The sequence below is a fragment of the Pararge aegeria genome, chromosome 10, assembly GCF_905163445.1.
Source record: "Pararge aegeria chromosome 10, ilParAegt1.1, whole genome shotgun sequence".
Classification (NCBI taxonomy): domain Eukaryota; kingdom Metazoa; phylum Arthropoda; class Insecta; order Lepidoptera; family Nymphalidae; genus Pararge; species Pararge aegeria.
In genome coordinates this window covers 5,694,828-5,722,312 of record NC_053189.1, presented here as the reverse complement: position 1 = coordinate 5,722,312, position 27,485 = coordinate 5,694,828, and the positions used below count along the sequence as shown (strand labels likewise).

The following is a 27,485-nucleotide window of genomic DNA, read 5'->3' as shown; positions in this document are numbered from 1 at the left end:
AGGTAAATCTTTTGCCGTTTTGGCCTTAAAGCTTAACCCATGTAAAATAAACTGTTTTGCTCGTTCTGAGGTACCGATTTTAGTTTAATTGTAAGTATTTAAATATCACTTGCTTCAACGATGCGTGTGGAGTCCGGTCGACTACGGCCTTAACCCCTTCTCATTGTGGTAGGAGACCAGTGCTGTGGGCCAGTAATGATTTAATATGATGATGATGATGATTATACGTGCCATGGGGAGATGGCAGGTCAGAGAATAGGTTTTCGCCACGCTACCTTTTCGTGCGGATGTCGTACGAGGCGATTAAGGGAATATAACTGGTACCGTACTGCAATCTACTGCGATCACCGACCCGCCTGCCCAGCGTGGTGATAACGGGCAAACCCTCCTGTTGGTTGAGGCCTTTACGCAACGCTGGACGCGTTGGACACGAGACATAAATGGGGTAAAGTTCTCGTATTCCCTGTTGCCGTGCTTTGGCAGGTTGACACGTTAATTTTATCCCCGGTCTGGGGACAGCCGTGGTGGAAGGCGAACTGCTTCGACGGTTTTCGTAGCGTTACTCAAAACCTAACCTAACCTAACAGTTATTTGCCTGATCAAATCTGATGCAAGGTGCGATCGTTAAATACTGAATTCTAAAATAGTAGTTTTATCAGCAAACAGAAGTAATTTTTAACATTTTTCTATCTATTTCAGGACAGCACGGCGATCCTCGTTGCGTTTACGTGCCACCGTCGACGGGTCAAACGTTCTTCTCCTTCCGGATCGCATATGCTAAGTGCGGTACTAAACCTGGTAAGTAGTAATTATTAATTTTGTGGTTCTACTAATTAGAAGTTAAAATATGTACGAAATCGTATTCATTTGACAGCTTTAAACGTATACGATAAACAAGTCAAACAACTAATTCTATTTAAAATGGCCCAATTCAAGAAATCCATAAGTTTAAATTACCTGACTAGACACGCCTTTATTAAGGAGTGAAGGTTTTTTGTACTGCATTTTGCTAATTTTTTTTCTCTTCTAAATTTTTTTTTTATGTAGCTTAAACATAATGCCAATTAGTAAACACATGATAAAATTTAAAAACGGCTTTTTTTTCCGTAAATATAAATATATACCTTTTTATGTGGACTGGATGGATGGACTGGAATCTTGAATAGGGCTCACATAATTAAGAACATAAAAAACCGAATTGAAGCATCAGTATACACTCCACTTTTTCGACGGCCGACTGGCGCAGTGGGCAGCGATCCTGCTTTCTGAGTCCAAGGCCGTGGGTTCGATTCCCACAACTGGAAAATGTTTGTGTGATGAGCATAAAATGTTTTTCAGTGTCTGGGTGTTTATATGTATTTTCTAAGTATTTATGTATATATAATTCATAAAAATATTCATCAGTCATCTTAGTACCCATGACACAAGCTACGCTTACTTTGGGGCTAGGTGGCGATGTGTGTATTGTCGTAGTATATTTATTTATTTATTTACTTTAGGAGTGTTTCTCGAATAGGCGGTTAGTCACTTCATACCATTTAACAGTTGACAGTAATTATTGTACCTTAACGGTTACGGTTCTAAACGGTTACCATAAAATGGGAAACTGGGCAAAAGTTTGCGGGCTAGCTACATACCGCGCGTGTGGAGTGAGACGTGCGTGGGGCGTTTTCACTGTTTTTGGATACAATGCACTGCATTCAGTAATGGCTGAGTGAGGATTCTGTATTTTCTTAATTCTGTGACTAGGCTATCCTAATTTTGCTTAGTTACTTTAATGTAGCTTTAGGGGCTCTAACTGATCATGCTTAAAAGCATTGCTGAGACTTAAAATCTATATTTATGAAACAAAGTCGTGTAAGTTACACCATTTATAACTTGAGAACGGATGGACCGATTTTCATTATTTTTGATTTGTTTGATTCCTGTTAGTCCGGAATAGGATATTAAGTATTAAAATATAACATTCATCAAAAAAAAAAGATCCGCGGTACGAAGTTCGCCGGGACAGCTAGTATATTGATAAAAACCCAATAGGTCCCTAACAATTTTGTGGACCGGGAACTATCCTGTAACTCATAATCCATGATCGATAATGTATAAACCACTAAAAACTGCACATTACCACTTTAGTGGTTCGAATAAACCAACACCTTTTTATTTTTGAGCGTTGTGAATTTTACGTAGGACGTCCCGCGTTCGATTCTCAGTAGGGGCAACTTTTTCTCTGGTCTGGTCTGGTGGGAGGCTTTGGCCGTTCCTAGTTACCACCGTACCAACAAAGACGTGCCGCTAAGCCATTTAGTGTTCCGGTGCGATGTTGCGTAGAAATCTATTAGGGGTATAACTACTATACTCCCTAAAAGGTAAGCCCGCTACCATCTTAGAATGCACTTACCATCACGTGAGATTGCAGTCAAGGGCTAACTCGCAGTATAAAAAAATAAAAAACAATTATTACATTGTTATATACATGTAGGTATATATTATATATATGAGTATATGCATAAGTTATTGCGGTTATTGGTGTCACGATACAAGTTTGCTTATTGTAATTCGGAATGACAACTTTATCGTTGCTAATTCATTCACTTGGCCCAATAATATAACTATTTTCCATCATTTGTAATAATAATATAGAGATTTCATTTCTAATATATGCAAGAATGCTTGTACAATAAAACACGATATCGCATATCTTCATTTCCGTTACAGGCAAATGGAAATTATAGATTGGAGTTAATTATTATACCAATAAATCTATCGGGATGTGTTTTTTTTGTAATATTGATCGGATCTGCAGGAATTTTCAGTAGGTACTATTAACTTTAGCCAGTGTTTTTATTCGACTAATAGTTAGCACCTGACTGAAATCTTACCCTTTGGTATGAGATGATCTGTCTAAAATGGTAGTATGAATGAATGAACGAATATACTTTTATTACACTACACAAAAAGTGTATAAAAAGTATGTTTCGTAGTTATTTCTTCCCGGCAACCAAAAAAAAAACGAATACATAGTATTAGGGACAAAAAAACGTGTGTGTACTAATGTACACGCGTTAGAAGTTATACTTCTTTGGCATAGCAGGATAAAGATCTTTTCAAAAAATTTATCTTTCGCCTTATTTCTACGTTTGCAAAAAACGACACTAACAATAGAAGAAAGTTATTTAATGAATTGAAAGTTCTAGGTTCTAGTTAAATAAAGTTTATAAATATCACAAAAAAAATATTTCTTGATAATTAAACATAATAAACATACCTAATAAAATTAGGAATACTAATATAGGACAACCAAGTGTCAATGTCAATTAAAATTTGAGATTTTTGTACAATTGAATCAATGAAATGAGTCCGCAGACTTTGACAATTAAAAGTGCACAATGTCCAACCTTATAGCTAACTTCAGGGTGTCGGATTTTTGTGACGGTGTGCGCGCGCATCGTAAAAATTTACTCTCACCATTTTTCCCTAACGCGCCAAAGTATAACTTCAAAAACAAATACATCTTAATATATATAAATCTCCTGTCACGATGTTTGTCCGCGATGGACTCCTAAACTACTTAACCGATTTAAAATTAAATTGGTACACCGTGAGCAGTCTGATCCAACTTAAGAGATAGGATAGCTTAGATCTTTAATTATAGTCGCAATTTTATTTTATTTCAAATTATTTTTCTATAATTAATTGGCAGTCACATGTTATATATATATACTACTATACTCATTTAAAGCTTAGCGATACTGAATACTTTAAAAACAAAATCAAACGCAGACGAAGTCGCGGGCAACAGCTAGTACATTATAATATTAGGGATATGACAGTTATATTAAACCCACGCACCATAGTAGGATCCTTCGCGGCATCATACTGTGCCGCTAGTCTTTTGCGGTAGCTTCGGCCTCCTTTTCGAGGGACCGAGTTCGATTCCCAGCACGCACTTCTAACTTTTCGGAGTTGTTTTTTTTTAATTTACCGAATTCACAAAATCACTTGCTTCAACGGTGTAGGAAAACATCGTTGGCGAACATGCATGCCTGAGAGTCCTACATAATGTTCTCAAATATGTGAAAAGTCCAACAGTCCGTACTAGGTCAGCGTGGTGGATAACAGTCTGAACCATTCTTATTCTGAGAGGAGAGCCTGTAGAGGGCCGATAACGGGTTGATATACGACTATTACAACGAGACGGTAAAGTCGATGAATTTATTGATTTAAAATTCATTTTTAAACTTATTAGAAAGGTACTGGCAACTTGGGAGGCTTCCAATATCGATTTCACTAGGTAGTTGTATTATTTAAAATGTTTGGACTTGGAGTAACAGGATTGTGTTACTGTCTATAAACCTAACCTTTTTATTACGCCCGCAAGTAAAGTTATTTGTTTTTATTTGTGTGGCATAATGTAGATCCGACACTTTAAAGAATCAGATAAACATTTAACTGTTATTTAAGAAAAAAATATGCTCACTTGAAGTGTGTGAAAATAACAACTGAAGATAACGAAACATAATTTATACGATGAATCTGCAATGACGGTTTGCTGCTTTTTGCTGCGTAAGCTTTTTTAATCAAGGATTACTAGCTTCTGGAAGTTCTGGGTTTGATTCCTGAGTCTGGTATAAAATTTGTTTGGTGCTGTTTTCCGTTAAGAAATTCTGACTCTGAAACAAAATGGACATTAACAAACCTTTTAACTAAAATCTAATTGCCTATTCGTAAATCATTATGGAAATTACAGCATTACTTTACACCAGCTCCTAATTGAATTTTAGTGATTTTCAAACTTCATTATTAAGCATACAATCATTACATAAATAAAGTAACTTTACTATCAGGGCAATCTTATGTAAGTGAACTTTACACTTTATAGTATGTTATTTAGACGTATTAGTTTAAAAGGCAATGAAAAATAGAAATCAAGATATATACCTACGTACGGCTGGGGAGTTCACGTCGACGAGTAAGGAATCGTACGGCTTACTTACTTTGTTTGGGAAGACCAGTGTCCAGAAGTAGGGCATTGAGTATGATAATCTGACAAAAATTTAATACAATAAAATGAGTAGCGTTTTGTGGATCATCTAAAACTGTCAAAGTATTTGACTCTTGTTTCCTGTATAAAAACAGCGTGAAACTATCACAGCTCTTAAATGAAGACGTAGTGGCATTAAACGAAACGGTTATATTCGTCATTACAAACGATAAGATCAAAATTAACAGAAATGCCATTTTGACACGCGACAACTTTTTAGAGATCCGTACAGTACAGAGAAAATATGGGAACTAATCTTATCTCATACGGCCGTAACGGGACGATAAAGCATTTTATCATAGCTTTACCCCAGTGGGTAGGAGCTCGACTTTAATTCCGGTGGCCGAGTTTTAATTCTAGCACGTAACTCTATCTTTTCTAAGTTATGTGCGTTTTAAGTAATTGAAATATCACTTGCTTCAACGGTGAAGGAAAACATCGTGACTTCGTGAGGAAACCTGCACCCTGGGAGTTCTCCATAATGTTCTCAAAGGTGTGTGGAGTCCACTAATCCGCACTGGGCCAGCTAAGTGGATTACGGCCTCAACCCCTTCTCATTGTAGGAGGAGACCCGGAGGAGGTGCGCTGTAGTTGGCCGGTAATAGGTTGATATCATGATGATGACTTGCCTTGAAGAACATTATGGATAACACTCAGTCATGAAGTTTCCTCACAAGGTTTTCCTTCTCCGATAAAGCAAGGGATATTTTTAATTGATTAAATTAAAAATGCACACAACTCCGAAAAGGCATGGATTAAGGTTACGAAGATTTTATATACTATGTTATACTTTGTTTTAATTAACAAATTAGTAGGGCCGAAACAATATCTGTTTTCTTCCGCTCTCTTCTCTTATACGTATATGCTCTTTCACACAATCCAGTAATCTCTTCTGTGTCTCATAGAGTGATAAATTTAAAGATTTTAAAATAATGACAGTGTATAGTCAGTACATATTTGAAAATTTAATGTACGTTCATAAAACAATTTCTAAATTTAAGAAAAAAAGTGACTGCAATAATTAATACATTAGAAGTAAGAATAAACTTACAGTGCAATATACTAGGTTACATAAAATTCATAATTCTACAATAAACTACCAATTGACATCTTGGAGATGTCTCTTAAAAAGTTCAAAGTTTGTATTAAACGTAAGCTTATAGAAAAGTCCTATTATAGTATAAAGGACTACGTAATCGATAAAAAAGCTTGGGTGTAAATTATTGCTCTAACCAGGTTGCTCTTCTAATAATTTAAAATGACACTGTGAGATGGTGATAACAAAAAAAATAAACACCCAGCTAAGTTTGTTGTGGGCTTCTTCTTAGACCAGTTTGGAACCCTCGTAGCTTTAGTTTTAAGTTTACGAATGTGGTTATCGCCATCATCTCACAACCGTGTAATTCTTATATACGCATCAAAAGTGCCACCTATGGGCCTACTTGAATAAAGATATTTTTGACTTTGACTTAACTTTTTGGCTCACAAATAAAAATAACCATTTTAAATATCTCATTCTACAACTAACAGAAAAATATGTAACTGCACTAGAATTTTTATTTTGATTTTTAAATTTTGATGTCATATTTTTACAAAAGTTACAGATTATAATAATATGTTTCGCCCTTAACCGATTATTTCGTAACAGTGTCAACAGCTGTCATTCCGTTTAATGACGTCATAAAACCATTCACGAATTCGTCGGCTCGTTTAAAAAACTCGAAGTTACATCCTGTTGTGATGTTTTCAACCTGATTTATGATATTTGTTTATGTTTTTGTGTTTTATTTTTAAAAAGAAGTTTTCGAATGGCACCTCGGAATTTTATAATAGAGTGAAATTCGAAATTTGTTAATTTTGACGAAGAATTTTATTCACTGCACTGTTCGATAAAAAATTAAAAAGAAAGAGTTGACTTCTTGAAGCATTTGTTCTATCCAGTGAGCTTACAAATACTATACGTAATCAAAAGTTATATCAAATAGTAACATTAAATCAATGCACACCCACAAACAAATCAAATGTACCTACCTAAGCACCCGCCTCAAAAATTTACATAATTCTCTTTTTTTTTTTTCATTTATTTATTTCTTTTCTTTCCTTTATATAATTTTCCCTGTAAAATTGTCAAACGTTTGTTAATAAGACCATAGTTATGGGGAAGACACTGTCTCCTGTAACACAGTTTTAACTACCGCAGGAGACAGGGCTTCACACTCATGAAATGTATACGTTTATTTTGATAAAATAAAGATATTATTATTATTATTATTATTATTATGGTTGTATCAATGAAGAACCTTTCAAAATACTCCAAATAACTTTAACGACTTTAAAGTTTTAACATTTGATTTGAGAGAGTTCTTGTAATTAAGCTTTAAAATTTGACGATGTTCATGGGATCTTGAGTGATGTTAAAACATTGGGAGTTATGACATCAAGAACAAAAATGTTAAGAAAGATGTTAAAACATCACAGAAGAAATGTATATATTGGTGATTAATTACGGGGAAGTCGTCAGCATTCAATTTGCATGAAACAAAAAAATAATATATATCACGAAAAATAAAATATAAATATATTATAAATTTTTACTCATTACTATACCATCATCATACCAACCCATTACCGGTTCACTACAGGGCACGGTTCTCCTCCTACAATGAAAAGGGGTTAAGGCTGCAGTGCGGATTGGTGGACAATATACCTTAGTATTGTTTATTTATTTAAACATCTTTATTGCGTAATAAAGGAGAAATTACAAATATAGTTAAACAAAAAATTAAAAGCAAAAGGCGACCTTATCACTAAAAGTGATCTCTGCCAGGTAACCTTACCGATATTGTTGTGACACTTAAAAGTAAAAACAGTTAAAAGTAAACATAAGCGTAGACGTTAACTTAGTTAATAGTAACTTAGATAACAGTAAATTAGTTAACAGTAACTAAGTCAACAGTAAACATGTGAATGTAAAAATATTTATTACATAACGTCAAAAGATGATAAAATTAAGGAATTGTACAATGGTTTGTACACTTATAGATACATTAATAAACTAACGCTCCGTAAACATTCGGACGATCTCCATCAATTAACTCCAGAGATACTGTTGACTTCCATTAATAGATAACTTAATCTATTGTGACTGTGATGTATTACGTATTGTACTTACGAATTAACAAATACTTTTTCGTCGACGCTGTAACAAATTATCGCACTAACTGGCAATCATAAATCCATTTGTTATATCCAGATTAATATAATTACTGCCAAAATAGGCTGTATTAAAAGCGCTTAAATGTGAGAACCGCACAGCAAAATGGATTTGGTCGAAGGTGTACAAACTATAAGTAAGGCAGCCTCAGTTCAAGATTGGCGTGCTCGCAATAGAGGAGTCGTTTTCATAATAAATATCAAACTCTGTATTGTCAAAGATAAATTGACCTTATTTAAGTCGTCTTAGAGTCTTAAATCCCGTACTTCTGATTGTTGTTTTACAAAAGTTCTATCAAAAGCCTGTGGAGAATTGAAGGCAAATTTGAGCTTTAATTTTAATACAAATAAGATCAATTTTACTCCAACATTCAAGTATTTCTATACTCGCAAAAGACTCTTCGATTGTGAGCTAGCGAATTTTGTACTAAGGCACAGGTTTTGACCACCTACGAACTTTAAGGAGAAAGGTATAAATAGATATGCACAATGAAGGGATAGAAAGGTCATTCCTTCAACGAGTTAAGTTTTGTATCATTTACGTATGGAGTGAAACTGGCTGATAAGTCTCCGGCGCAGTGGTCGGCGCTGTGGTGTTATAAGTGGGAGGTCCCGGTTCGATCCGTGGCAGGGACAGTTTGGGAATTTTTATTTCCTGAAATTTCTCTGTTCTGGATATAGACCTTGACCGTGGCTAGTTACAAATCTACCGACAAAGCCGTGCCGCCAAGCCATTAATCGTTCCGGTACGATGCCGTAGAAACCGTGTAGGAGTATGGGTTTAGTGTAACTGCCCTACCTCTAACAGGATTGCGCGCTTTCATCTTAGGCTGCATCATCACATGCCAGCAGTTAAAAACAAATTTGTAGTGGAAAAAAAAATCTTATATGGGAATATGGGAATTTATTTTATTATTTTTATTTTATTCCGTATTAGTATGTAGAATCTTGTTAATATTTAGACACATTGCAAAGTTTCAGTAGTCATCGTTTCGTATATTGTACCTTTATTTGACCTATACCACAATACAATCATCTTACTCACATCCTGGGGTAGCTGGAAGAGATCTCTTACAGAGATAAGCTTTCCTTTGTACACTTCATGTATCATATTATGTTCTCATTCACAATTTATGGTACATAAATATTTACATATATATATTTTTCTAGTGTGCGTGTGTATGTCACTGAACTCCTCCTAGACGGCTGGACCGATTTGACTGAATTTTTTGTTATATGTGTGGGTGGAACCCTGGATGGTTTAGATTCACAAATTAGCCCGACAGATGGCGCTGGGGTCCGCTAGTAATAAATAAATAAATGAATTTATTCCTATCTGGGAACTTAAAGAAATCTTCATGAACAACCCACTGCTGCCCACTACAGACACCACGCTGGCCGAGTGCGGATTGTGTAGACTTAACACCCCGTTGAGAACGTTATGGACACCAGGCATGCAGGTTTCCTCACGATGTTTTCCTTCACCGTTACAGCAAGTGATATTTTAAATGTCTTAAATTAAAAACGCACATAACTCTGCAAAGTTAGAGGTGCGTGCCGACGATCGAACTCGGTTACCCCAAATGGGAGGCCGAAGCTCTAACCACTAGGCTATTAAAACCACAACCGAATACCCGTCGAAATTTCGACGTAAATATATCAGTTAAAAGATATTAATAAGATAAAAGAAAAACCATTACCTACTTCACCCGTATAGAAGTTAAGCCTGTTTATTCAGAAAAACTGTACTACCTCATTTTTGTATCGCCTCTTTAAAGTTTTTAAATAGGTGAACACGTTGGTTCGTATCTTATAACTGACTTATCGAAGATAATCTGGACACTACGCGGATATTATTTATGTGACAAATAAACAGAAGTCTCAAGTAAGACTGCATTCCCTAACGCCGTTTCCGTTGTAACGTTTACATATGTAGGTAGGTAAGAAATAGGGTTGTCTCTTTACTAAGTAGTTATAATAACTATGTTACGAATTGATCCGCCTTATTCTTACTAATGTTATAAATGCGAAAGTGTGTTTGTTTCACCTACTTTAACCCCTAACTAAGCAATCCGATCAACTTGATTTTTGGCATGGAATTAGTTGAAAGGACGGAGAGTAACATAAGTTACTTTTTTGTGACAGACTGACAGTCTCGCCATAATGATTTGTATTTACCATTTTGGTACATAAGCCTAAAGCGACTAAAACAATGCCTGTTAGTAGAATTTCTGTGCATTCATTTCAAAAGAATAAGAATTCGTGACACCTTGTCGGTGGCCAGGCAGATTTTCTTAATACCTTAGGTACATGCCTTAAAACAAAACTGAGAACTTACTATATATTATATTTTTTTTTAGTTGCTAGTAATAGAAGAAATAATAATAGCCCTACCGTATTAAGATGAAACAATGAGCCAATCTCTTTGGGCGTTCCTTTCATGCTTGCAAAGTCTCAGTTTAATCGAATTTATCTTGCAAACTTTTATTACAGACAAAAACTGGGTCAAGTTAAATTAAAAGTTAAATTAATTTTAATGGAAATGCGACAGTATAATTTATTATCATGTCCCATGTGGCAGCCCTACGGAAAGAAGGTTTATTGGTGGTAAGTTTAACACCTATGCTACGTTTTTCATTCAAGTGTCAAAGGCAGCTGGTACTTTATTTTAACTCCGGATGAAAAAAGAGGTCATATATTTAACATTTTTTTTCTCTATGAGTTGTGTGTTTGTCAACGAACTCAAAATCCTGTTTTTCTAATGTTAGGTTATTGTTATCTATATATATTTATTTAAAACAACCAACTGAACCATAAACAATTATGGTTAGGTAAATATTATGATATATTATTAAGGTTAGGGAAATATTATGGTATATTATGGTTAGGGACAATTATGTACGTATAATAAATTAAACGGGAAAGAAGCCTGAGTTAGCTATGACATCTAAAATGAATTTATTTAGCCATTTCAGTTAGATGTTAGTTGTATGTATTTTTATATGTAGGTTTATAATTATAGATCCATTTATATTATGTTATGTGCCTTATAAGTGTGAATGGATCTTATAGACATTCGAATAAAAGCTATTATCATTATTACTATTTATTATAATTTAGTCCATCAATCCACACTGGTCCAGCGTGGTGGACTACGGCCTTAAACCCTTCTCATTGTACGAGACCCATGCCCTGTAGTGGGCCGGCAATGGGTTGATATGATGATGATTATAATCGCACTCATTTATATGCAATTGTAAACTTATTATCTACTGCTCATGGTCAAACGCCATCTTGGCTAGTGTGGCAAGAGACATTTTCTTTACGGGTAAAGGACAAAGTGTTTCCTTCTCCCACAATTTTATCCACTATCCGACCATCAATAATACGGGTGGAAATAATATACGTGTACTAATACGTGTGTAATACTAATATGTGTATCAAACGGCTGTACACTTTTGCTTTTCGGTAATGGATATAATCGGGGATAATTTTAATCGCCGAGATGTTTCCACGAGACGCGACTGAGCCTTACGCTAGCGTAGCGTGATAATAAGCTCTAAGCATTCAAATAAAATCGTTGTTAGTATACGGGATTATAAAAACAATTCATTACTACATCGCTAAAACCGTGTGCAATTATCTGTGTAACCATTTAGCGATAAATCACCCGTCCAGGTTCCACGGTACGTCGGTCTCATTTTAACAAAGTGAAGTCAGATTTTAGGGTTCTGTAAGTCATCCCTACTGATAATATAAAATGTGAACATTTGTTCGCATGTCAGTTTTTCCTTCTTTCACGAAACGGGTAAATATGATTTGCATTGATATGTAATTTGGGCCGGAGAGTAAGAGTAAGGTGGTGGAGTGACGGTATAAGAAAGCATCATGCCGTTTCCCGTGGCGGCATGGTGCGATCCATTTTACTGCCCAGGCGTGTCAATATGTTTCACATGTGTAAAATACGCTCCTAGCTTTTTATGGGACATTAAGATACTAAAAGTTCTAATCACTTACACTAAACAGTTTTAGTAGTAGGTACGGTGGAAAGTGAACGACTATGTTTTCCACCCATCATTGATTTTAAATTCCTTAAGGAATTATTAAAAAATAACGTTGTTTTAAATTCAAATTGCTAAATAATTTATTACGGGTAATGATCAAGGACAGTTTGAAGCAATACCTTTAGTTAATAGTTTGAAGCAATACTTTTAGATGTATAATAAGCTAAGTGTTATAACTTTAATGACTTAACTTTTGGGGTATTTTTTAGTAAATAGTACTTAGTGTTTAGTACTACTTTTGTGTAGTTATCTACAGAGTCAAGTTCAAAGTCAAAAATATCTTTATTTAAGTAAACATATTCGTAAACCTAAAACTAAAGCTACAAGGGTTCCAAACGCATCCTGGTCTAAGAATAAGCCCACAAAGTTAGCAGGGTGTTCTTTTTTGTAATCGAGTAGGTAGGATAGTAGGTATCTACTGCCGCAAAAGCGAACGATTGTGGATCGAATGTCTTATTCGATTATGATACGGAACCCTAACAGCGTGCGAGCACACTCACTTGTCCGCTTTTTTTCTCGTTCCGATTCCTAGTCGTGTCCCCTAGTGTGGAGTAACGGGCGAACCGCGCCTTCTTCGTTGCGCGCTCATTGTTTCTAAGAATCGCTACCCGTCGCACCGCATAGCACCGCACTCAGGGCCCATTTTCCCGCAACAGCCCGGCATGGAGACGCCAATCCTGCATCCACTAACTCCGAGCGTATTTCCTTCCCGATATAACTGAGTATTTACGACCTTAAGCGCACCCGTTAACCACTCACGCGCAACGACAATGTAAATTCAATTTTATCTCTTAGAATATAGAGTTTAGATCTGACGTTTGTGACGTGAGGATCGAGATTGATGTCCTAATGAGTGAAGGCAGCGAAAGAGAGGTAGCTGCGAGTGCGTGAAGGTGATAATCGCTTGCGCGTGCTCCGAAGCGACTCGCCTTCTGGTCCAATCCGCGTTCTTTGGACGACTTCAACTTTTTGCGCGAGTTCATCCGCGTATAGGTCTAGCAATAATAAGGTTTTGAAAATTTCATCCTTTTATTTCAATATATGCGTCGATATCTCTCGCTCTATCTTTTTCAACCAGATGCAGAGGAAACAGGAAATAGATTACAGAGCTGTCAATTCGTTTGACACTTTTGTTCTGTTGTTTCGACACTTTATGTATATACTTTCCCATTGAGTCTCATCACAAAAAGGAAATTTGGTACTAAAATAAAAAATGTGAACTTTAGTTCGCGTGTCAGTTTTTCCTTCTTTCACGAAACCCTATCGTGAAAGAAGGAATGGGTAAATGTGATTTGCATTGATATATAATTTGGGCTATGGCTCTATGGCTATGGCTCTGAAACATGGTCGTTAACTATGGGCCTCATAAGAAGGCTCAGAGTCACTCAGCGGGTGATAGAGAGAGCTATGCTTGGAGTATCTCTACGCGATCAAATCAGAAATGTGGAGATTCGTAGAAGAACCAGAGTTACCGACATAGCTCAACGAGTCGCGAAGCTGAAGTGGCAATGGGCCGAGCACACAGTTCGGAAAAAGGATGGACGTTGGGGTCCCAAGGTGCTGGAATGGCAGCCCCGAACTGGTAAGCGTAGCGTTGGTCGGCCCCCAACGAGGTGGACAGACGACATTAAGCGCGTCGCAGGTAGCCGCTGGATCCAAGCGGCTCAGAACCGTGGAACTTGGAACTCCCTACAAAAGACAGCAGTGTCCAGCAGTGGACGTCTATCGGTTGATGTGATGATGATGATAATTTGGGCCGGAGAGGAAGGTAAGGTAAGGAATGACGGTATAAGAAAGTATCATGCCGTTTCCCGTGGCGGCATGGTGGTGTTTATAAACGACATTCACTACTAAAATGTAAACGGGTGAAGCTGCTTGCAGAGCTACAGCTGTATGTATAGGTGGCGTATGTGGGTTGATGTTTGAATGCGCTTATCGCAGAAAGAACCAGTCCGATTTTTATAACTTTTGGGTTAGATGTTTCTTTTATTGAGAAAGGTAATTTGGGCCATCGCTGCTTTTGCGAGTGGCCTTTAAAAGTCCACTGCGAGATGAAATGCTTCTGCCAACGGGAGGGTTTGCCTATAATCACCACGCTGTACATATTAATTGGTGATCGCTGTGGATTATATTTGTATTGATATTGTGGATTCCTCTGCCGTCACCACACGGCAAGGTATCAAAGTCAAAGTCAAAGATTTCTTTATTCAAATAGGCGCATAGATGGCACTTTTGATACGTTGATTTATTTCAAAATAGTAGTGAGTAGTATAATGGCGATAACTACATTCGTAAACTTAAAACTAAAGCTACGACGTTTCCAAATGCGCTCTGTTCTAAGAAGAAGCCCACAACAAACTTAGCCGGGTGTTCTTCTTGTTGCAGCCTTCTCACATTGTCATTTTAAAAACCTGGTTAGAGCTGGTTCACACCCAAGCTTTTTTATCGTTTACGTAATCCTTTATACGTATTATAATAGGACTTTTCTATAAGCTTTCGCTCAAAACAAACTAGAAATAGAATTGTTTTAACAGTGAAGTCTCCCGCTGAGCCATAACAGGCTGTATATTAAACGTTTTGTTATGAGCCGACAAGTTAGATACGTTTTCACTAAGACTTTCATTAAACTATAAATTAAGCTTCATGACGTTCACGAAATACGTTTTATTTCTTACGATGTGCTATCAACGTTTATCAACTTTGGAATATACAATCAATTTTCTATCATTTATTATTTTTCTTTTTTTTTTTAAATTATTAACAATGCTTAAGAATAAATTAAAAAACACTATTAAAAATTTATAAAAAAAAAACTTCCACCCTCCGCTTGCGGGGCTTTTGAATGCCCAAGCAACCGGTGGTCAGGGCTCCAGAGTGAGAAACCTCCTTACAATACGCGCCGTTTCAAGGACTACTGCCTTCTGTATCCGACCCTTGATCCAACAACCAAGCGAAAGCTTCTTGAGATGTTGGTCGAAGCTTTTCGCGAGAAGACCATTGACTGAAGCGACTATCGGAACAACAACGGTCGACTCAACATTCCAATAGACAAATTAAATTTGTATCTTCATTGCATATTATTAAATTGCGCATTTGGAAACGTCGTAGCTTTAGTTTTAAGTTTACGAATGTAGTTATCGCCATTATACTACTCACTACTATTTTGAAATAAATCAACGTATCAAAAGTGCCATCTATATCTATTACATTGAATCGTTTCTGAGAATACTTAGTACGTATTTTTAATCCTCTTTAGTGTAATAAGATTTAACAGCTATTTTTTTTATTGCCATCGCCTAAACTGTGTTTTTCATTGTTCTTGGCCTAACACTATAATTTGCTTTTGCAGGTCAAATACATGCGATTCCAATTAATGAAATCATTGACATTAATGTAAGAGAATAATAAGTAGATCTACTGAGAGGTATCATTTTTGTCTTCCAAATGTATTCGGCAAGAAAAGATTATTTTCTCGGATTAGATTATTTGAATAAAGAAATTTTTGACTTTGACTCAATTGTAATGTTGAGTCGACCGTTGTTGTTAATTTATTTTAATTTCTATTCACTCAACTTTGGAATATACAATCAATACTATTAATACCTGCTTTTATGTATCTATGCCCACCTTTTCAATATTTCCTTACTAGCTGTTAACCGCATGCTTCGTTCAATTAGTATCGATAATTTACAAATCCCGTTACTGTTCGCTTTTCTGGGATAAAAATGCCTGGGTTAATCTCCGACCTTTCAACTAACTTTCAAGGCAAGAGTGAATGGGCATTTCCTAGGCAAGCTCGAGCCAACTTAGACCGCATCATTGTTTTACATAAGGCATGATAGTTGTCAAGTGCTCATTATTTAGTTTAGTTTAGCATAAATGTAATTTTAGAATTTAGCGTGTTGTATTCACGACCAATGATTGTCGACGGCGCAGGGTGTAACGGTTAAACTCTTAAGAATTCATGTTTCACACCTTTTAAATGTAATACTTTTTTTTTGTAATTTTCGAATAAATAAACAAAAAAAAAAATGCGTGAATGTCAAAAATCAAGTTTATTGGTTGCTTTGTCAGGGCGTGAAAGAAGGACAACCAAATACTCTTTCCGCATTAATAGTATTAGTAAGGATAGCCACAAGGCTATCTGGAAGAGATCACTCTGATATAAGAAGCGCGTATTCCGTCTATTTTAAGAGATGTGTAATAAATTATATACACACATAAAATATTTATGGACAAATAAATTTAATTATGTCTGTGTGTACTGAATAACTCCATAATATTAAGCCTATTACTTATTATTACGCAATGACTGAATGAATGATTCCCAAACAGATGTTAGTAGTCGTGAAGCTTTCCTGTCTAGTAGTACCCTCATGTCAAGTAGGTACTACCGCCATGCTTATTTCTGCCGCCCACCAGCATTGTTGAGCTCCGGTCTGAACGGGTAGGTTGCTGGTATAATTACAGACACACAAATACTGCTGGGAATGCTCCGGTCAAACTCTCGGGTTAACCTAAGTCTTGGATAGAAGCAGGTGTTACTTTGCGCAATTTAATAATATGCAATGAAGATACAAAATTAAGCTTATATCTTCATTGCATAATATTGCACAATTACAGACACATAAATACCGCTGGGAATACTCGGGTCAAACTCTCGGGTTAACCTAAGTCTTGGATAGAAGCAGGTGTTACTTTGCGCAATTTAATAATATGCAATGAAGATACAAAATTAAGCTTATATCTTCATTGCATAATATTGCATAATTACAGACACATAAATACCGCTGGGAATACTCGGGTCAAACTCTCGGGTTAACCTAAGTCTTGGAGAGAAGCAGGTGTTACTTTGCGCAATTTAATAATATGCAATGAAGGTATAACCTTATTTGCTAAAAATAAATTATAGCAAATAAAGCTTAATTTTTACTGTATAACCCAATTCTTCTTGGAAGAAGACCGATTTCGATTTTGTCGTTAGGACTCTATTTGAGCCTAAATAAAGATTAGATAGTATGTAGTACCTAATTAGTAGGTGTATGTGTACAAACAAATCAACAGACGAACTATTAAAATTAAACTGTAGTAGAGAAGGCATTTTATGTGACATGGCTCTATGAGAAACAGTCCGTTATCCGTGCGTCACTGTCATAAATTTTTTTATGATAGCCATTAAATATATTTTTTCAACGGAATTCCCAACATAGGCAGAGTTTCTCAACTCAGTGCGGTTTTAATGTTAAAGGCCAATTTCTCCGAGTTTATTTGAGTTTTTATAATTTGTTATGGAAAGTTCTCTGAAGTTATTTTACAATTTCTGCATCATTGCATCGTCTTAAATTATAGAAACACTATATTGCGCACTAATTTATTAAGACAACATAAATATAGCTAAGTATTTTCATTGGTATACTAAGGCGTTCTTATCGTTAAAACAATCGCTTCCTCACAACCCTTGGGGAACGTTATTCGGTCGAGTAAAGTAAATTAAAAGGGTAGAAATAACCAAGGTAATCTCTGCGCTCCAAATCATTAAGGAAGGTAAAGCGGGCTTTTCAATAGGGAGGAGTAAAAGTGGCATACATGATAGTATAAAGTTAAGAGACCGCATTCTAAAATTATATTTATATAATAGTTTGATTTGGTATAATTTTTGCAAAGTAGGCTTAAAATAACAATGTAAAAAGTGATTTAAAATGCTTGAAATAACGTTTTTATCCAAAAAATAGACTTTAAATGTCTACAAGTCAAAAGGTTTTTTTAAGTCAAATAAATAAATAAATAAAATAAATAAATATACTACGACAATTCACACATCGCCATCTAGCCCCAAAGTAAGCGTAGCTTGTGTTATGGGTACTGAGATAGCTGATGAATATTTTTTTATGAATATAATACACATAAATACTTATAATATACAGATAAACACCCAGACACTGAAAAACATTGATGTTCATCACACAAACATTTTCCAGTTGTGTGAATCGAACCCACGACCTTGGACTCAGAAAGCAGGGTCGCTGCCCACTGCGCCACTCGGCCGTCAAAATGGTTATAAGTAACGATTAAAATTAACAATCATCCGGCACGATGGCAAAGAATATGTTTCGGAAAGACTTTTAATTAGGAGAAAATGCTAGAATAGATTGTTTCCTCAAAAATTATAAAATATAAAAATCCTGTAATTTCCTTTTTTTTAGGTGATTTTTTGTAATATATTTCTCAATATATATCTCTCTATAAACTTTTTGACTACGCTTCCAACTGAATAACATTTAATTTATACGTTTGGAGATTATGCAAAGTAGCGGCACGCTATGATGCCTAAGCTAAAATTAACATAAAATGGGTGTGGGGATATATTTAACCAATGAGGATATACTCGGATACAACGTGTAAATCAAAATCACGTGGAAATAATACTACACAGGCTTTAGAGGTACATTATGTATTGTCTCGGAGACTTATCTTTGAAACCGAAACGCTAATCGTTTTTGAGTAAACCACCGCCATAGTTTTTACTGAAAGAAATCAGATACAGCCCTAACATCACATGCAAAATTAAAATAGAGTGACTACTGTCACTTTATTTTCGTGTCGGTCTTTTATCCTCAATAGGGTTGTCATAGGTAAACACTTAGAGTGTTTTGAATTTGTTTGTATGAAAGATTAAAAATGCTTCTTTTGATTTAATATTTAAACAGGCTGATTCCTTATGAAATATACTTATGCACCCATCAACAGTATTTCGTAGTTCGGTCATACTTTGTATATAAAAAGATTCATATAATTTCTCCCATCAAAGCTTGGCACTACTGTAATAATCGACAAATCGTAATCAAGTATTTCTCATCGATTAATATCTGGAATATCTGGCTAAGTTTCTTGTGAGCTTCTTCGTACCTTACCTGACCTTCGAAGCTTTATTTTCAACCGGCTTGAAAATAAGGACGAGGTTTTTTTTTTCATTGTGAAACTTCTCGCATTTAAAATTATTCCTTGTACGGATCCAGCATTTGTATCTCTGAACTACGAGTAAGTCACGTTAAGATTGGTTCATCGGGTTGAGCCTAACGGTAAAGGTAACATACAACATTATTATGACGGTGCATAATCAATACATATTTGAACATTTAATTTATGGACATAATAATATTATACTAACAAAATTTTAAAAGAAAGTGGACTGGAACAGTACTAATATTAGAAGTAAAAAATGAACTTGTAGTGCACTTTACTAGGCGGCATAAAATTAGCTATTCATTCAAGGTATATTTATCATTAATAGTATATCATTTTATAACAAATTACCAGATGAAATGGCTTGAGATGTCTCTCAATAAGTTCAAAGTTTCCTGAAGAAAAATTCTATTATAATATTAATGATTACATGTATGATAAAAAAGCTTGGGTATGAATTGCTCTAACTTCATACCTAAATATTCATTCGACTGAGAGATGGTGATAACAAATAAAAAACCTGTCTAAGTGTCTTGGGCTTGGTTAAGTTTGTTGTTCTTAGACCAGGGCACGTTTGAAACCCTCCTAGCTTTAGTTTTAAGTTGATTAATGCAGTTATCATTATAACCTAACATTAGTGGTAACATGCCATATGTATGAACGCTTCATAAGTGCCTGTGATAAAATCTGTGATAACAACGCACGGGATGTGCGACACTTTTTTTTTCGGGGGTGAAAAGTATCCTATTTGAATAAATTTTGTAACTTATTGAAGTTATTATATTCCTTTTTTCTTTACTTCCAGATCTTCATGGCCAGTTCTACGAGAACACAGTAGTGGTGCAATACGACAAGGATCTGCTCGAGGTGTGGGACGAGGCGAAGAGATTACGATGCGAATGGTTCAACGACTATGAGAAGACAGCCTCCAAGCCGCCAATGGTTATCGCTGATTTGGATGTCGTGCAGTTGGATTTCAGAGGTAAGATCATAAGTATCCCATTGTTAGCGTGAGACTTGTTCATAGATTAAGATATAGTTAGAATATCCATAGATATTTTACTTTCACTTTTTGTTCTATACAGCCACAGGGATGGATTTTTATGATTTAAAAGCCGGTTAGGATGACATTTAAATGCCTATGCCATGCCCTATTATCAGTCTGACTACGTATACCTACTCGATCGCGTTATAGTTAACTATGATTTGCATCGAATCCAAACTACTACCCAGTATTTTGACTAGGTGGCGCTTTTTATATTTAATATAAACTAGCAACTGTCCGCGTTCGCGCGTTCTACGTCCGCGTTAATTACGGTTTTTTTTTAAATATCCCGAAGGAACCGTTTGATTTTCTAGGATAAATAGTAGTGTTACTCTCGGTTACTCTATGAACTAGCTCTATGCTAAAAATCGAGTTGATTGGCGTGAAGAAATTACAAACAAACAAACATACTTTCGCATTTGTAATATTAGTTTAGGATTAACTTTCACGCGATCGAGTAGGTAGAAGATCTCACACTACATAATTAGAAACATTAATCAACAGCTATTTCTTCACACTTATAGATTCCAATATCTAAATACTAATATATGGAATACTTGAACAAGACGCACCTTATTGTCTTGCTCTTCATTACCATCGTACAGTAACAAACCATTGGGTTTTAAAATTAAGCGATTGTTAACAGGAGACAATGTTGACTGCTGGATGGAGATCCAAGCTGGCAAGGGTCCGTGGGCGCCGCCGGTATCTGGCATTGTTCCCCTGGGCTCCACATTGACTCTGGTCGTCGCCATCAACGACTACCGAGGTACGTGCCACTATTTATGATAATTATTGGTTCCTTCAGTCATGAAGTAGTCGATGAAAGGAAACAAGATCCTTAGAAGGAATTCAACAATTTCTGGAAAGCTTCGGCCGTGGCTAACTAGCTTACCGAAAAAGACTTTAGAGCTCGAAAATAGATTAGGAGTTTTATGTATAAAATCACTATACGCCTAAAAGATAAGGACGCTATCATCTTATACTGCATCACCACTTATCGCCACCAAGCCAAGGTATACCTTGTAGTAAAATAAAATAAAACTTAAAAGCTGGTCTGAGATTTCATTATTCACGTTACTCAAATTTGGTTTTCGGTTGGTGGGATAAAATACTGTTATAAGTCTGAATCCTCAGATGAAAGAAATTATTTATATTACAATGTTTTTCTGTCACTTAATAAGTTCAACTCAAAGCTATAATTCAGTTTGAAGTATAATAATTTTGTAGAGACCTCTAAGATGTTTATTTTAAAATACTGAAACCATCCTAGCTAAAGAAATGCCAAATGTCTACATATGCTTAAAGCTTAGCGCATTGATAAATTATCAAAGTTTGGTAATAGAGGATAAATTAAAAAAATACTTAAGTATTTTATTGAGTAATTACCTACAACCATTTTCAACATTAAATGCTGGATGAGCATTATGCAATATTTATCATTTTATGTTAATTCTGATAAACTATCTTCTATGCCGATAATACTCTAAATGATTGGTGACATAAATTGTAGATGCTATGGTCCTACCTAAGCTCAAGTGAAGTTTCAAGTACTTTAACTAACGCGACGTTAACTAACGCGACATATAAGTTAACGTTAATTTAACATTTCATATTAGCGGCCAAATATCAGTTTTTGGCAACTTATGGGTTTGTGCCAAGTGGCTGGCCATGGATTCGTAGACTTCCTAAGCCTTTGAGAACACACAATTGTGCAGGTTTCTTCGTGCTTAAAAAGCATGTTACCCTGAAATGAGGACCAAGTTTCGAACTTGGTCCTCTCGCAAGAGAACCCAAAGTCTTTACCGCTAATTACTACTACCCACATGCTGATTTTATGATGATTGACACTCTTGATATAATAACTCATAAAGATTTATCTAAGACAAGTCAATAAAATACACAACATAACAGTAAGTTGGGTTGTCTGTCATGCTAGACCTGCCAAAGATAATAAACTAAGAATGGACCTTTCAGACGTACAAGTATATACTTATCTTATCGCTAAGTACATACGTTGGAAGGTAAGTTTAATCATTGTTATCCCATTGTCGGCCAACTACAGGGCACGGGTTTCCTCTCAGAATGAGAAGGGTTAAGGCCGTAGTTCATCACGATGGCGAATTGCGGATTGGTAGATTCACATGCCCTTGGGAGCCTTATGGAGAACTCTCGGGCATGTAGCTTTCCTCACGATGTTTTCCTTCACCGTTAAAGCAAGTGATATTTAATTTCCTAATTAAAACGTGCATAAAACAAAAAAATTGAATTCAAAAGGCAAGAAAAGTTTTTAACAATTTAACCTCACTCGCTTAGAAATTAGGAACGTATTCCGTAAATAACAATTCCTTCAGTACCCACTGTTTATTTATTTTGTAGCAATACTGCGTGAGTAATTCACGAGAACCTTCGAGAAGAAGGTTCTTAATTTTAAACCTTACTGATAACCTAGTGAGACTTGCAATACGTAGGTACAAATAAAACAGTCGTTAAGTGAACAATTCTTAACAAATGGGCGTTAAAAGCGATAAAGTAACTTTAGGGTCAGAGTTTCTTACGTTAAACATTTCTCATTTACTGAATGAAAATTTATTAGTTATTTATGTGGCATACCAAATATCTTATCCACTTTTAAATACACACAATTTTTTAAATTTTCGACCACATAATATATAATATTTAATATTTAAATTTACAAGAAGTTGCTGTTTATGGACATTCTTTTCTCTTTCTGTCTGCAGGCATCATCTGTGTTTATATTTACGAATATATGATGATATTATTAAGTTGATTTTGTTTGTATACGGATAGCTTCATTTTTGATATATTATGTGCTATGAGTCAATATGACATGAGTATATAGAGTCATAAGTTAAGGAATAATGTTGACTTCGAATTTGAATCAACTGTTGTTATTATTATTGACATATCAAAACGTATGTATATTTGTAAGTTACACTCTAATGTTTATTAAATTAATAAGTTACACTGTGTACCAAACTTATCAAAAACCGCAACTTTGAAGTAACGTAAGTCTGTCACACCTGACAAAATCACAGATTATACCTAACTTGGTTGAAACGTCAATTTAAACGAAAAGTTATACCAAGTTACTATTGTGTAATAGAACTTGAAAATAGTATAAAATGAGTGTATAAAACTCAGAAGCATCACTCAAACATTTTATTGGATAAAATTCATGGATCTCCCATTTCATACCAAAGCCACCAGTCAAGTTTTCAAAACCATTTAAACGTAATAGCCAGCTTGTCTTTAATCGATATGGACACGGTAAAGGAGCAGTCTTTGCATAGAAAATATTAATTATTAAATATTTAAATGAATTATAAATTAACCCCCTTAAGAACAAGTTTAATAGATTATTCAAGATCATTAACTTTAAATTAAGTTTTTGTAGATGATAAGTAGATCACATACGTTATTATTATTTGCGTTTTTTTTCAAATTATGAATTTTTTTTTATCTCCAAATGTAATACCAATAATTTTCATTTGATTTTTAAAGAAAGTATAGTCTCTTTGGTATATCACTATACTCTAGTATTAAACATTTTCACGGATGAAACCGCGTGTGAATATGATTAAATGAAGACAAAATTTTAGGTCGGGTAAAGTTTTCTAGCAAGGTGTTCTATAGACTATTTTGTAGTTCGGAAATGTTAATTTTAAAACATGTGCCACAAAATTGTATCAAACGGTTCAGAATTATTTATCAGTACTTTTAGGCGATATTTAACGTAGTAAAATACAAAATAACCTAGGCAAGTATATAAGTATGCAATAGCTGCATGTTTATTTATAGTTTAAGGTAATTTAAGAGTTAAGGAACTTGCAAGGAACTTATATAAACTGTTTATTACCACCAACCTAAAAGTAACAGCATGGCATGTAAAAAGAGAACTTTCGCGTTTGATATGGTTATAAAGCACTGGTTAGGGTAAAACGACATTTACCCTAACTGGACGACCAGTGTACGGACACATTTACAAGGTGCTGCAATTGAGCTGGTTTTGCTGGACCTGCCATCGCAGGCGGTATGATTATAGATAATCAAAACATGGGATGTAGTTTGACAAAAAGTTTAATATGACGAAGGAGTTGTTGAGGTATTTAGAATAGACTTTGCTTCGCTTCGAAAAGTCTATAGTAGCTCAGAAAGTTGTATCGTGATATAAATGAAGCAAGTGAATTAATCTAATCTACGGCAGTTGCTGATTGTCTATTGCAATGAGCATAGTTTTTTAGAGTGAAGCGAGTTTGACTCGACTTTGAGTTTCAGACTTTGAGTGCGCGTAAGGTTAACTAAGAAGAACAATGTTCAGTCATGACGTCTGCGTTCTTTTTATGTGACATTAACAATACGATGTGGTTAATAGTTTTAAGAGGTGCATTAATATTTGTTACTAGTAAATCAGAGTCATAAATTTTAAGTGCATAGCTTATTCAAGGGTGTACTTATAGATAGACACTTTTGATTTCTATTTGCTTTCTCTTATTTTGCAATTCAATGTTATTTTTTAATTCTTATAGTCATTTAGCTAGGTAGGAGCTTGATTTCACTTTCGGGGGGCCGAGACATCTAACTTATTTAAGTTATGTGGGTTTTTTAAGTAATTAAAATATCACATTCTTCAACGGTGAAGGAAAACATCGTAAGGAAACCACCTGCACGCCTGAGAGTTCTCAAAGGTATGTGCCAGCGTGGTGGACTACGGCTTTAACCCCTTCTCATTGTGGGCCGGTAATGTGTTGATATGATGATGAAAATTACAGTCATTTGTTTCACGTCACGAAGATTTTCGTATAATTTATTTTATAATATTTTAAGTTGCATGCACATGTATTTAATCTCTTATTTTATAAAATTTGTTATTTTTTGGGAAGCCTTTGATTTAATTTCCACGTTCTTATGGGACGTTAGTATGTTTGGATAACTATCGTTGTCTCGATTAGTATGCGTGCACGAAAATCTTAAGTACCTAACTTTATCACTACGCAGAGTGTACGTTTTCATTTCAATCAACTATATTATCAAAATTAAGCTTAATTTGCTATACTCCGCGAAAAGCAGGAGAATCTGTGTGGTGTAATTTATAATTTCTTCAATCCTTATACTCCACGCCAAACAGATCTTCGGCAATATACCCTCTACGCACGTTTCGCTCCGAAACCGGAGCATCCTCAGGAGATGTTGACTTTACAATGAACAATTGTTCAATTGTTAGATTGTTGTTAAGAAATTATAAATTACACCACACAGATTCTCCTGCTTTTCGCGGAGTATAGCAAATTAAGCTTAATTTTGATAATATATCAAGGATTTCCGCAAAGTAGCGCCTGCTTCTATTCAATATTTCAATTAACGTTACACCCACGTCATCGTAAATCTCAAACTCTTGACTTAAGTTGAGGAAATTTCAATTGAATCTATATCGAGCAATCTTAAGCACGTCATCGGTATATAGTCTATATTTAAAATTTAAAAAAAGTCCCGCGGTCCTAGGAACTTCCGTGTCGGGCTAAAAATAGTTAAGTATTAGGTTAAGCCGGCGGTCCCGTTGGTTCAGTAGTAAAAGTACTGAATTGTTCGGAAACCCTTTCTTTCTTCTGGGTCCTGCCCAGCAATGGGAATGTCCCACTGCTGCAATGTCAACATGCATATAATGTTGATAACTATATTAAAGAAGTCACGTTGAAGAATTTTTACCGTTATCGAGGTCATTAAACATCAATTCAAATTCAGATTCAAAAATGTTTTATTCACGTAGTCCTTATCACAGGTACTTATGAAGTATTCATACATATAACATGTTACCACGAATGTTGGGTTAGATGATGGTGATAACTGCATTCGTTAATTTAAAACTAAAGCTTTCCAAACGCCAAAGTGGGTTCCAAACACGCCCTGGACGAAGCAGAGCTCACAACAGACTTAGGAAGGTTTTTTTTGGTATCACCATCGCACAGTCGAATTAATATTTAACTATGAAGTAAGAGCAATTCATATCCAAAAAAAAATGTGACATAGCCATATTCACGCTTAATGAAAAATACGATGAGGTTTAGTTTTAGGCGCGCTTGCCTAGAAATAAGTAATACATAAGCAAATAGTCATTGATAAAATGTAGGACAATACATTGGTTTGATATGTTTTTGTGCCGCATAAAAGCGTGTTTAACGCTTTCAACCGTAGAGACGATTACGATTATCGAATCATTATAACTTCAGAGTAAAATGAAACTTAATGAACTGGATTTTAAGGTCACATGCATCCACATTCCTGCAGCTGTCTATTAGCGGAATGTATGTATTATAAATATTAGTAATATAAAATTTGCGAATTTAAGTCTAATTTAAAGCCCATTTTGTCGCTACTGAAGTTGGCGTTTCGATACTCGAAATCGAAATCACAATAGTGAGCGTGATGAACTCATATGCTAAGGGTACAGATAGAAGACAATAGGGTTTTTTTGTACACACATTTTGTATGAATAAAACAACAATGTCAAGTGTACCGTTAATTTATATTGCTATTGAAGAATCTGGTAAGGCTTAGTTCACAAGGCGGACCTCTTTTCTATGTTGTCGTTGGATTTAAGTTTCTTAAAGTCTAAACTACAAGGATTTAGGCCGCTTGTGCACATAAACTCTTTGTAACTCGCGTGATTCTATCAACATTATTATCCGATATGCAATCATTGCGCTTTTTTTAAAGGAAACAACAAAACCCTCTTACTAAGTCCTCGCTTTATATATTCTTCGCCCATCTGTCAGTGGCCTGTATCTCATGAACCGTGATACATAGTGAGTTGAAGTTTCCACAGAATATATATTTCCTGCGGTGGCGTGCACAGGGTCTTCGGCCAGGGTATGCATAAAGCAGATATACAGCATAAGATAGAAATATTCCCGTCCAATACGAGCTATATAAAATAATATGGGTATGCAGTGCTTTTGTGCATGTATGAAATGCACGCCACTGATTTCCTGCCAGTATAAAAACAAAAAATAACAAAAAAACACTTTGAATATTAAAGGGAAATTTATGGAAGTAATTTAACCACGTTTTAACTATCAAAAAATACACTATTTATATGTGAAATATTTAATCCAAGTTGTAAATAAACCATTGCATTGAA

General features: G+C 35.3%; 1 protein-coding gene across 2 annotated transcripts in view; it reads left to right on the top strand.

The window, feature by feature from the left end:
* The window catches only part of LOC120627153 (cuticlin-1), a 133,260-nt gene that overhangs the window by 90,781 nt on the left and 14,994 nt on the right, over positions 1 to 27,485 (top strand). For both annotated transcript variants that reach the window (XM_039895026.1, XM_039895027.1), the window contains 3 exons: positions 700 to 798; positions 20,087 to 20,263; positions 20,973 to 21,095. In XM_039895026.1, coding sequence (XP_039750960.1) covers positions 700 to 798; positions 20,087 to 20,263; positions 20,973 to 21,095 — 399 coding nt within the window. The remainder of the gene's footprint in view (positions 1 to 699; positions 799 to 20,086; positions 20,264 to 20,972; positions 21,096 to 27,485) is intronic.